We start from the raw sequence: 13942 nt of genomic DNA on the forward strand, positions 1-13942 counted from the left end.
CCTCCTGCTCTCTCTCTCTCTCCCTCATTCACTGGGTTCCTCCTCTGCACGCTGTAAAAAACATCCTGCAACATAATTCCCATCTACTCAGGCTTTTTAATTGTGTTAGTCCTAACGCTTACCTTAACGCTAACCCTAACTGTGTTTTCAAAGAAGCTATATAAACAAGCCATGTAAGTGCCGGAACTGAGTCATGTGTTAATGGATTTTATTGAATTTTAGAACGACTGCACAGTAATAATGAGGTGTACACATGGTCACTTTTTACAGTGTAGACCTCCTGTCTCTTCATCTGCCCCCCCCCCCCTCTCTCTCTCTCGCTCTCTCTCAGTCCCTGGCAGACTCCCTCTTCACACACTACCTCTTCACACACTCCCTCCCCACACACACCCGAGCACAGACAGCTGCAGCACCGACCATCAACCATGGCTATATGGGACATTGCCTCTCCGCTCCTCGGACTCCTGCTCCTCTTTCACACCTGGGGAGGTGAGTACCCAACCGGTGCAACTATAGGGCTTTGCAGTTTTTGGGCTGTGCTTGATGGGGAGTCAGTGGTGTCTTTGCAAACTTTTATCCAAAGCAACATCACACTTAGATGCAGATGGACGCCCTCTCAAAGAAAACTAATTCAAAGGTTTATTTTGAAAGCAGGCAATTGGAAAATTCATGTGTCTCACAGTCTTTGCCTTGTTTCATCCAGTTTTAAAGAGGCGTTGTGGAATCAAACAGCCGGTGTGTTGATGACAACTGTTGGCTGCACATAAATCCTCTCAGTGCTGATGGTCCAGGTCCTGCTGCTATAACTGCAGAGATGTGACACTGCACAGGCTCCTCTTGCTTACATTATTTTCCAGAAAATCAACAGAGGCTGGTAAACCAGGCTGTTACTGCCCAGTCACCTGGCTGTGTTTGCTTTTATGTGTGTGTGTGTTCTCATCTCACACACGTAGAGTTTACAGGGATTAAACTTTTTTTAAACAAGAAAAGATTTTGAGGAAAGTTGTGGTTAAGTATCTCAAATTGGAAATATATAGTATATTATGCTTTATTAAAGTATCCTTGAAGTGAAAGGGCCATTTCCAACCCTATCTCTCTGAGTTTAAACGTATTTCACGTTGTGGCACCAGGATTGTTAGGGCATCCATACTGTAAAGCCCTCTGAATGAAACGACCATAACCAGATGCCGTACTTTGCTAATTTCCATGGCTAAGTTGGTTAGTTTGAGAAGTTTGCTGGGATGTATTTTTAGCCTCTGTTATGCACAGAGGTGCAGTTGTACAGTGAAGGAAACTGTCCCTCTGAGTTCTGTCAGCGCCTGGCCTGGTAAATACCTCCAACATGTTTCTATCACACACAGTCAAACACACTGAGGTGCCCTGTGCGAGGTACTCGTGGGCCGCAAAGAGAAATGTTCACGGTTATCTTGTCAACTCGTTTATTATAAAACAGACCATGTCTTTAAATCTTCTCTGAAAGTCTAATAAAGGAGTTTTTTTTGTGTTGTTGAGTTCAGATGTGGGCTGTAATTTTCAGAGGCGAGTGTGAGAGTGTGGATTTATACATTGTGTTATGTGGGTGAGAAGGGCGCGCTACCTCTGCTCTCCACATCACTGCTTCACTGGACTTCTCCTGGGTCGGTCTGCTCTGACTCAGGTCAGTGTGTACCCTCCCAACCTTTCCTCTCTTTGAGCCTGACTTCCCTCCTCTCCCCCATGTCTTCACCTTTCTTTGTTCCTGTTTGTCGAGCCTCCTTTTCCTCACCTCTCTGCATTGTGTTGATCTCCTGTTTAGGTTCAGCCTGGTTCATTGTCTATGATCTCATCCAACTCTCTGACCTTAATCAAGTTTGCATCCTGGAGCACCAGTTTTCTGGCTTTCTTATCGCCTCAAGTTTTCCCCTTCTTTTTGATTTATTACATCATTTAACACATCTCATTCAGAAATTGGACATTATCTTCCCAACAGAGCTGTTTCCATAGGGTTGGATTACAAAGTATGAAAACAAATATATTTATATGTCTGTTAAAGGTGTAGATCTTTTCAACAGCTTTTGGACAATCTTTCTTAAAATATCAAGTAAATGGACTCATAATTTAGTCTGTGAAATTACAAAAAAGAATGGCCATCAGTTTTTCCAGTGAAATCATTCAAATTTATATTTGAAAGACTGAAACAAGTTTTATCTGCTTGAACATTTAATCTAATCTGTGTTAGGCAGATTTCTGTGGGAAACGCCTTTGTGGTGAGATACTCTCAAGCATCTGATGATGTTTGTTGACGCCCACTCACACCCTGCCGGATCTGCAAAGACGCTCTGTTTGAATACGTACGCACTCGGGGTGCAAATGAGTGCGATTGTGTCTGTGCCAAAACTCTGTCTCCAGCCTTGGATGACATCGGAGGAAAGACGGCCATGCTGTCGAGCAGTAGTAGTGACCCTCGATAAAGATGCCATTCATTTCCTGTGACATCAGCCAATCAAGCCGAGCCAAAGAGCAGCCACATTAGACCTTGCTGACTTAAAGGTCATCACTTTCTGCTCCAGCTGAGGCACTGAGACTTGCTTCCAACAACTGCTGCTCGTCAGAAGAAGTGAGCTGGTCACGGACAATAAATGTCCTTGTTGTGTCTCGGCCACAGCACAGAAAATTAGGCCCGGGAATCTGGCAGAGGATCAACGGACCGGCCTGATATGAAAGTCCTTAACTTCAGAACTCTCTTCCGGCACATATACACAGCGAGGACCGTGACTGTTTTATTTCCAATAGGAGTCTATGAGCAGCCGTTAGTTTGTGAGGCAGGCTAGACATTCTTTGATCGTCTTTAGCTCTCACTTTATTTGCAGCCAACTATATCACCTCTAGCAGGTTATTGCAAATAAACATACTCATAAACTTTTGGCATAAAAAAAAACAGATGAAGGAAGTGATGACGACGGCCTGAAACCAGGTCCTTGTCCAGAGAAAGTTTGTCATCGGCACATGGTGTCTTATCTTTCTCCTAAAATAAAGCCCTGAGCGGTTCAAGCACTCTGTGTTTGTGTTCCCATGCAACAGACTCCTGAGGACAGCACAGAGAAAAGGAGCAGTCCACCACTGTTTCTGATCTGCCCCTTGAAAATGCAACATCAATACGGAGATGTCTCAAATTGTTTTGGTGAATTAACGGCTGTTAATGTTAGTGAAACATTATCCAGATCCTCAGTGATTCTGGAAAGGAAACAGGAGAGAATGTTAGTGCTGTGCCATTTAACGTTATAATACAGTGGAACATATTAAGGTAAATGACAATGAATATAAAAGTTTTGACAATCTATATCTCGAATAACCCTGGTTGTTCTTAAACATGGCACAAGCAGACCAAAGCAATTATACTGTCGGTGTGAACTGGTCAACACTGGCAAATTTGCCTCTTTCTGTCAATAGTCAACTGAAAGGGTAACAGTAACACACTTGATGTAAGTAAGAGTTCAGTACGGTTACTCTAGAACTTTTGATGGAGAACATCATCAATCATCAATCATCAATGGGCCCTCCTTATTTGGTTGGGGGTAACCAGTGGCTGCTGTTTGGACACTTGTGGAGATGTCTCCTCTTGTGTATTCGGTATGTCTCCTAAATGTCAGTGGTTTTAAACCTCAATAAAAGAGATGGATGTTTAACCTATAGGCGGTTGCTAAAAGATTAGAAGATTACTGTGATCTTTTCTTTCACAGTGCTGTTTGTTATAGTAGATTTGAGCATTAATGAAGAGCTCAAAATAAGTCGCAAAGGTGGTGAAATACGTCTTCACAAAAATATGACTTTTCATTATTTACTACTATACATGACAACAGTTTGGTGACAAAATAATAAAGAAGAATTTTGATGTTTGAACCATCCATCATTGACTTATAAGTGTAAAAGCACCGAAGCAGAACTAAAGTGAAGTCTGGTACATGCACCATGTTGTGATGGAGACAGAAACAGCCGTTACAGACATATGATTAATAACATGTGAATGCAAGCAGCCTTTTCACCCTCTAACTCCACTGCTCTGGTATGTTCAGTCATACCAGACACTGGTAATAGTAGTCTGTTCATTATCTAATGTCATGACCAGGTTACTGAGTGAAATTACCATGGGGAAGGTATTTCCTGAGTAACTTGCTGATAAAATCGGAAGATAACATGTATGTGTAATGGATTTGTTAGTGTACATGGTGTGTTCTTTTTCTTGGACTCTAGTTTTACAGTTGGTAGACGATCAGGCAAAAGACAGCTTCCGTTTGTGCGTTAGAAAGTTATACATGCAGCATACAACAATGGGAGCAGAAATGTAAACACACATTACTGATTAGCTTTTGTGGACGTTGGACAATGAAAGCAGAAGAAAAGCCGCATTTTTCTAAAGTGTTTACGTGGAAACACCATTTTGCTGCAGTGTCTCCCTGCAGAGCCATGTAATGGATTGAAGCTGTGCACTTGGGAGCCTGCACTGTAGAAACAAAAGGTTTCCTTTTACTGTTTGATCTTCCTATTGATGTGAATAACATCCATTATCACCATTACTTGGGTCAATACAGCAAACCAGTGATGGAGAAGGTGGATGCTGGTGGGGGGTGTTACTGGGAGAAAAAGCTCACAGACCTTTGTGCTGTTGTCATCGGGGCCATGTTGTGTGTTTTCCCAGAGTAGCAGCAAATTATTGTTTGTATAATGTGCCTCAGGAAGAGAAATCCTCAGCAGATTTGCCTCATTGAATGATTTCTTAGTATCAGGACATGCAGAGGCCGAGGCGGAGGGTCTGACTCCGGCTTAGAGTGTAAAAGGAAGGAAGCAGTTCAGTCGTGGATTATCAGAACAGAAGAAATAACAACCTTTTGTCAACATTTTTCTCCAATGGAGGAAACTTTCGATTTTTCCCTCACAGTCCCGTTGGCCTGAAATGGGCAAACATCTGCAGCATGACTACTTTTAGTATCAAAGCTTCTCCCAACATTCTTCAGCACAGCTTGGTTTTCATAAAGCGAAACGCCCGATCAGTGATGCCCATGTGAAAGCGTTAACACAATATCAGCCTTGTGTGTGGATATGCAATGAGTCACTTCATCTGTAGGTCATATCTGAGAGCATTGCACAGCTTCAGGGTATCTGATGTGTTGCTCTATGTTTGGCTGCAGGGCAAATCCATTCGTATCAGAGGGTTTAGAGATCACTTTTTCAGCAAGTGCAGCATCTGAAGAGGCAGCTCCCCTCTGACTGGTACCACTTACTGTAGCTTTGAAGTTCCCTGCTCAGATGGACAGCTGTGTGCACCTGGTTCACTCACACACACACACACACACACACACACACACACACACACACACACACACACATACACACACAAACACACACAAACACACACTGACCTGCTGTCATTATGTGTAACTTGTCAGAACAGGGTTATTGTTTCACTGTTGGTGACACCTACTGTAGAACCCCACTTTTTAAGTTCACATTTACTTATTTGTAATTTTTAAGTAATTAAATGGGACGTATTTTGCTTTTTCAGTTCTCTTTTCTCTATGTGTGTTTTTTCATTAATGTAAAATATCTGCAAATTTCAAAACACGAGCACAGAAAACCAGCTAGAAACGTTTTATCAGTTGTTCTTTTATCCTTCATGACTGCTTTAACACTGTAAATGTCTCCAGAATTAGGAAAGGATTATATAATTTTATCTTCTCTGCCACACTCCCGCTCATTGACTGCGTGAGGTTACTGTACTATATGTGACTCTACTCTGTGGGGAGATTTGCTAAGTTGAACTGGGGTCACCTTTGAAGCAACAAACCATACCAGGCTGTGCTGTGTCGAATCAGCCCTGAAATAAACTCCTCTAAATAAATTGAGAAAACACATCGGCCCAAACATCAACATGAAGTCTGAGCTCTCTTGTGGTTATGCAAGAGGTGGAGGAGTAAAGACTGGGGCCAATGAGCTAGAGATTTGAATTCTCTTATTATCTATTATTATCTTGTACCTTGTTGAAATGTTCTCTTACAGTCGTGGTGATCATAGAGAAGTAGGCTGGGTTAAGCTTCAGGAGAGATTATAGTTATGGTGAATTAACTCTATATTGTAGGGCTTAGGCCCCTGAATTGTAATTACAGTCTCATGTGGGAAGCTACACGTCAAACCACCACCTCCACCCACATACGCTTTTTGTTTTTCTTGCTACAGTGAGATAACTACTTCCTGCACTGATTGTAGGGATTAGATTAATATCATGAGGAGCAGAATCAGCAGTAATACTGAGCTGTCAAAATACCACAACGATAAAGCTACAGATTTAAACACTCCTGAAGCTACTTCAGAAACCAAAAGATATTGGTCTCAATGTTTGATAAAAGCTGCATTTTTTATACTTGCTCCAATTCACTTTTTCCTCCCTCACACTGGGTCAAAGGTTTGTTAGTGGCCCCCAGACGAGCCAGTTGTTCCATCTTGTCAGTCGCACTGACTCCAGTGTCAAAATGATGGTTTCTACACGGTTGCGCAGCTTTGAGAAATAGGGAACATTCTTCGGTATTGCAAGAATGTTGCAGGGAGTTTTACCGAAATGTTGAAATTGACACCATTCACACTGTCAGGGATGGGACATTTTACATGATTCATGATACACAAGCTATATGTGAATAAGAAAAATGCTTCTGGGCCTAATGTCATTTCACTTTAGTGTGCATTGCACAATTCACTCGAATCAAATTTGCTTAATTTGTGGGAAAAACAACTGATTTATGTTCCGTAATATACCACTAAACTTTTACAATGACATCACTTCCTGCTATAAATAAACAGCGTTTCCACTCTTGCATAAAATACAGTTTTTATCAGTAGCTTGTATATTTATTTCTGCCCTTTTTAAATGGTTTCATCACTCAAGAGTTTGAGACTCATATTTCAGTTTTAAGAGAAAGAGTTTGTCGGATTCCTGAGCAGTAATTTACTTAATGCTTTATTATCTCCCCAAATCATCTGCTTTAATACCTTAAGTACGAAGTCTTTGGATTCTCCATTGTTGATCTCCTCCCTCAGATGTATTTCCATCAGTGATTAGACCCGACGTTGTTTGCCTCAGACTATTTGAGGAATAAAATGTGGTGGGACTCTATGAGCCAAATTAAATTCTAATAATACAGCCATTAACTCCACAGGCATTAACTGCACAGACGAGCAGGCGCTAATGGCTGTAAGCTGATTTAATACAGATAGCGTTGTTTGGACATGAGCCACTTTGATCTTAAACTTCTTGTGCCTTATAAAAAAGTATAACCTCTTACAAAATATTAACTCGCGTAGCTTTTACTTCGATCTGTCATCGTATTATATTGTCCCTGCCTATTTGGGAGACGAAGGTACATAGGTAAACATAGACAAAAGTAAAACAAACAAATTACTTTGGAGGGAATTTATTTGTTTGTTACTACTAACAGCAACTAAAAGTCTCTAAGTTTTTATCTCTGTAATTCAGTCAGAGGAGATCCTCCACAGAGCTGCAGGACGCACGGGCAGCAAGTCAGTCACTCTGCAAAGCATCAAAGGGACATTAATGCCTCACAAATTTCAAAGTAAGACGTAAAAAAAAAACAGTACCGGGGGAAGTGGTGTCTTTACTGATAAGACGGTGAAAAGACAGGCTGGAAGTTTCAGAAAGAGGTGTGGTTTCCAGACATCAGCATGAAACACACCAGAAACCCTTTCACAGTGTGATATTGATTTTATCCATGAATCTAAAGCAAGTGTCTTCACCTGATATAGTCCTGCTCCTGACGAGGAAAAACAGTTTTTTAGTTTTGTGATGTTAAACTAGGAGTGGAGAGGGCAACTCTCTGTGCTCCCATTGCCGTTTTGCCGACTATGAGATGTTATTTAGTTGGTGTGAGTAAAAACCCTAGCTTGGTGGCAATCTCATGCATGGACATGTCCTCCATCCCTTGCTGCTGCACTGTGGTGCTGTGATTCATGTGTTTCTCCTCCTCTCATCTCTGCTCTCAGGTCAAACACACACAGAGCCCTCTGTGTCCCTCTGCTGAGTATTGTCAATGTGAGAAAAACACCCACTGCTCAAACGGAGGGGCCTATCCTTTCACCTTCTGGTCTCTTTTGGCTTTTACAGTGATGAAGATGAGACTCCACTGCTGCTTGTTCACCAGGGACTGTGGCTAATTTCTGCACAGTGCTCAATGCTGGGTCATTGTCAAGGGAGGGGGATATATCACTTTGTTTCCTCTTAGGCGGAAGTTGCCAAAGAAATGTAGCCAGAGGGTGAAGTGTAAGTCTATATAGTGAGGCCAAAGAGACGAGTTCGGCCTTGGACTTGGTGGACAACTTCAAATCCAATCAGCAGTGAGAATGACAGAGCTTAACACAATGTAACTAAAGAACACAACCTTAGAATTTCATATCACAGACACGACCAGCGTAACAAAATAAGCAAGGTTAGAACATTCAGGAAACCTGCTCTACATGCCTAGACACACAAGTTGTCACGGTTTGTATAGTGTGTGGTGTTACCACGGGATAAGATGAGATAAGATTTGATAAAGTATGATGTACCTTTATTGACACCTTGTAGCAGAAATTAAATTTGACTCAGCAGCACAACAAGTAGCAGTGCAAGGAGAAAGGTAGAACATAGGCTTTTTGTATACATATGCGTTTATGTGTTTGTGCAATCTGTCCCTTGCAGCTAAATACAGGATATCGGGAGGGCCAGCTTGGCATGAGTGATGGAGTAAGTAGCAAACTACATGACTTTGCACCATATAGCCTATGTTAGCCTATAAAATCAATTCTTCATAAATATTTGATATACGTTAAGTGCATAGCAAAAATACAGTATAGCAAGAATATATGTGTTTTCATGTTGGATATTTCTGTACAACCCCGACTGTTAGGGACTAGATACTTAAATCAAAGTTTTTATTTGTGGTTGAACAGCTTATGTTGAGCAGAAATTCTCCAGATTTTAGTTGGAGAAAGGGATTTTTGTAGCAGCGTGTTGAGCTCCCAGAGTCACACCAACAATACTCTATGTCCTAGAAAGAGTTCAAAGCTGGAGGAGCAGGGGTCCTGGTTGATCCTCAGATCTGGACCTGTCCTGTGGGATCTGCACTGGAGACTCAAGTCGACCCCTGTCAGGATCTCTGTCTGTTCCCTGTTAGTTCGACACCCTGCTTTAATAATAGATGTTGTTTTCCTGAAATAATGCTTTGTGCTGATCTAATGCACATTAGGATCCTTTTAACCTAATGCAACCTATCAGCATCCAGCTATACGACCACTGACTCCACAGAACAGACGGATGGGTTTTCTGTGGATTCACATTGTTTAGTTACAGCAGATCACTGTTAGCAGTTAACTTTTATGGTTGAGCATTGTTAGAAGAGAGCCTGAGACTCAAGCATTTCACTGCCAGCGACTGCTTAATGTTATTGTTGTGCATTTGACAAATAAAAATCTTGAATCTTGAATCTTGCACTCCTCTCTGGCATTAGTGTTTGTCTGTGGGGTTATTAAGGCTAAATTTATGCTCTTATCTTAAAGCTTAAGTTATTTCCAGCTAATTATTTCTGTGCTGCGGGTCTGCTGGGATGAGGCTGTGATAAGTGAAATATTTTGTCCATCTAGGTCAGAGCAGACATCCAGTGGAAAATAAGCTGATATGGTTTGATTCAGTTTCATTCAATTCGTTTAAATAAGCCTCCTTCAAGTAGAGACGGCCTCTACAGTCAAAAGAGATCATTGTTTTCACTGTGCTGCTTCATCATGCTGCACATCACCCTCAGATCGCAGCATGTGAGAGATTAATCAACCTTTTTATTTGTCCTGTGATAAACAGGCGAGGCTTTTGGCAAGAGGAGCATGTGAGAAAGAGATGAGTTCACATCAACACAGTTTTTTTTCTGTGCAAGAAGTAACAGTGACGTTGGTCTGATGAGGAACACGTTTTAATTTGGACAGATCGCACAAGTTCACGTTTCTATTTTCACCTGTGAATCACCTTCCAGCTTCTAGTTGATTTGTGCTAATGCAGCCAGTGAATGAAGACGTTCTATCCTGTTCGGCTGCTATGCACTGAAACAGGATGTGTGGTTGGACACAGCTCAGTGACAGATCAGTTATACACTTATTCTTTCAAGAATAAACAAAAAGGCATATCTACGTGTATAAAGGAGAACACATGCTAAAGTATGTGACCAAGGATTTTTGTTATAATTACAATGGCATGAGGGGGATTAAAAAATACACAAAAAGTTCAGGTTTTCCATGAAGTTGAAATATCTATTTCATGAGGTCCATACAGGCACCCTGACATGTTGTCAACACCTCAAACATGAAGAGAAAGGGATTCATTTCAACTTTAACCCAATGGGTGAGTCACGAAAGTGACAGGAAACAGACTAATATCCAATAAATCCAAATTTGTGCTTAATAATCCATTAGTCAAAAAAACGTGTGAGTGAACCAAGCAAACGCGTAAGATTCACATGAGGTTCATTATTACCTACAATCTGTTTATTGGTTTGTTTGTTCATTTGCTTTTAAGCAAGATCACACAAAAGCACTGAACAGATTCCATTACCCTGAGGATGCGATACTGGTCAGGGAAGAACCTATTTGATTTTGGTTTGAATCCAGATCAGGGGAAAAAGATCCAGGAACGTTTTTTAAACTTCTTTAACACTATGAAATGTTGTTCAATGTGCTAAAACCCAATTTCAATGGAGTAATCGTTGTATTTTATTGCTAATGAATAGTTTTCTTAACCCTCCCTTAATCAAATTGTTAATTATACTACTGGCTTGATATGTCATGTTTGAGAGCATGCAATTCATAAACAAGGCATAATAATGGCTAGTGGGTTAACGTAAACATTGTTCCTTTGCAACTGGTACGCTATCAACCTGTTTTATTTCGGTGTGATGTCATTCTGAGTGCCGAGCTCCGAGGTGTTATGGAATGTATATGTATAATGTCATATATTTTCTGCGTGGGTTTTCTTCTCCCACAGTCCAAAGCCATGCAGCCTAATCTGTGACTCTAGATTACCCATAGGTGTCAATGTAAGTGTGAATTTATCCCTAAATGTCAGGCCTGCGATTTACTGGCAACCTGCCCAGGGTGTGCCACGCCTCTCGCCCAATGTCAGCTGGGATTGGCTGCAGCTCTACCTCTAAGATGAAGGCTGCTTTAAGTCACCACCAAGATGCTGATGTTGAGTTTCATTGGATCTTCATCCAATTTATGACATTGCACACAAATTCCACATTTCTATATTACATTTGAGAAACACGCAGGGTTACAAACACCTGTTGTTTTTTTACTGTAAGCTCACTCTCTGGTGGTGTTAAGACACATGTTATGTAACACATAGCTAAAATGTTTGCCCTTTATCCATCAGATTGTTTGTCTTGGTTACAATGGCCCTATGACAGGGAGATTTTGATTAGGGCTAACCCTAACCCCATATTTAACACAGCTACACCATGGCATGCAAGATTCTAATGAATGTCTTTCAATTATAATTTTTTTCCACTCTGGCTACTTGTTGCCGCCACCAAATAAGGAGAGAGCTGCTGCTGAGCACCTTATCCCGTGAGCCAATGGGTAAAATCTTTCAGTGTGTTAGTATGTGTGAGTATCTGCAATCTATCTTTAGCCATTTGATGCCAGCAGCAAGCAATGCACATCTCATACTTGTGAGGCCATGTCATGGGACCTCTCTCTCTCTCTCTCTCTCTGTCAGTCTCTCACACACACACACACACACACACACACACACACACACACACACACACACACACACACACAAACTCTCAGTCACAGTTGCAATCAGCGTCGAACCAAAATACTGTCTCTGTTGGCCTTTCCCATACTTCCCTGAATCTTGTGTTATTTTATGTCTGCCCGCTCACAGAGCGGCTGATATGAAGACAATTTTGTCATTTAAGGGACGTGGGAAAGAGGATGGAGGGGGCGTTTGTTTCACCATGGGAGCAGACTTAAGGAAATGGCCCACTGAGACTCACTGAAATTGCTGAAACACGCACATATAGATGCACTTACACGAGTAGGCATAGATGTGAGAGCATTTTTTTACAGAGGCATTGGGACATGGGAAGATGACCGCATCCCACGTGAAGTCAGAAGTCAAATATTCAACATATATATTCTTTTTGTGTGTGTGTGTGTGTGTGTGTGTGTGTGTGTGTGTGTGTGTGTGTGTGTGTGTGTGTGTGTGTGTGTGTGTGTGTGTGTGTGTGTGTGTGTGTGTGTGGGTGTGTGTGTGTGAGTGAAGGGGCATATCAAAATAGCTGAGTGTGGAGACTTTTAGCAAAGGGGAGTTGGTCTTGTTGCCAAGTAGTTATCAAAGGCTTGAGAACAGAGTGAACTCTCTTTGAAATGTAACTGCTGAGTAAAGAGTAAAGAGCTGCTTATCAAAGAGGATTTAGCCTCAGGTTAGAGAAGCTGTGCTGCTCCTCACAGCTCAACGCCTCAATCTAAACCTACAACTCTGACCTTGAATGCCCCACCACCCCTGGTATTAGAAGTGACCTTATCAGAGACCCGCTCAGAGCTTTATTACTGTGCTGTTGTAACAGTTGTGAGTCAGAAGACCCCCCCTGTGTGATGGATGAAGTGGAGTCCGGTGTGCTGAGAAACAGAGTCACGTCTCGCCTGGGTTGATCCCTGCAACAGGTGGGGAGTTGAAATGGAATATAGCATCAAATCACCAGGAGAAATCATAGAGTGACGGGACGCCCTCCCCTCCTCCCCTGTTGTGTGGTCCGCTCTGATCCTCTCCACTGTATTTACATTCTTCATATCCTTCGTCCCCCTCGCCTTTTGGAAATCGTTAATTCATGTGGCATGTTGAGAGGATTCCGCCGGCATTTGGCTCCAGCACCCTGGGGATGTGTTTGTGTGTGTGTGTGTGTGTGTTGGGGAAAGTGTCTGGCTGGTCAGTGTGACAAGCTGACCTTGTTTTCTCTGAGGCATCGTGGGAATGTGTCATTTGGCTGCTGCAGCTGTCACTGTCTGTCTCATTGTCTGCACAAAGCAGCTAAAACCACCTGAAGCCCTCAAAGACCCCTACAGGACCACAGGACCCCTCTGCACTATGCAGTCTCTTTGTTTATTTATGTAAAGTGTTAAACTGTCTGGGGGAATCCTTGAGGCCCAAGTAATTAGGCTGCTTATCAAATCCTATAACCCCAACACTACTGGTTTCATTCAAACTGAGCAGCACTTGGCAGCAACAGAGTTCAGCCAGACCTCTGCTGCAATTAATACAACATGCAGGTCAACAAGGCCAATCCCACACTACTGGCAGTTTTCTTTGGTTCAGTTTAGACCTGGTATTAATATCTATCTCAGATGATCTGGTCAGTGGACAGCTCTTAAACTGGGGTGAGTGCAACCAAGATGCATGTGAGATCCTCCTGGGCTCCATGTTGCCACAGCAGAGAAAACACAACCGTGTCCTGGGCGACACTGACAGACACACTAATCACATTGTGGCAGTTTTCCATAATGTAAAGAATATCATATAACATATTCATTTTCTGTTTTTCACCATAACAAATAGCATATAGCTCACTTTCTCTCACTTTTTCAATCCGTAACTTCTCCTCAACCAATTGATTGGTGTGGCCTAATTAGTCTAAAAATGTGAAATTTGATCCAAGGCCTCAAAGTTGATGGAGCATCAGAACGCAGACAGTTTAGACTTTTTGAGATAGTGATGCTTGGTGTCATCCATGATAATGATGCTGTGATCCACCCCCCCCCCCCCCCCGTTCTCACAGGTGGTTTGTCCCTCAAGCCACAGAAAACAATGGATTGTCTGAAGAGAATATTGAAGTTACACTATTCTCATTCTGAAAGTAGCCTTTAAAACAGAGGCTCA

General features: G+C 42.0%; 1 protein-coding gene across 4 annotated transcripts in view; it reads left to right on the plus strand.

The window, feature by feature from the left end:
* The first annotated feature begins 353 nt into the window (after positions 1 to 353).
* mcamb (melanoma cell adhesion molecule b) overlaps positions 354 to 13942 on the plus strand; it is a 32191-nt gene continuing 18602 nt past the window's right edge. For all 4 annotated transcript variants that reach the window (XM_062386026.1, XM_062386028.1, XM_062386029.1 and 1 more), the window contains exon 1: positions 354 to 489. In XM_062386026.1, coding sequence (XP_062242010.1) covers positions 426 to 489 — 64 coding nt within the window. In that variant the 5' untranslated portion in view covers positions 354 to 425. The remainder of the gene's footprint in view (positions 490 to 13942) is intronic.

The sequence above is a fragment of the Platichthys flesus genome, chromosome 4, assembly GCF_949316205.1.
Source record: "Platichthys flesus chromosome 4, fPlaFle2.1, whole genome shotgun sequence".
Classification (NCBI taxonomy): domain Eukaryota; kingdom Metazoa; phylum Chordata; class Actinopteri; order Pleuronectiformes; family Pleuronectidae; genus Platichthys; species Platichthys flesus.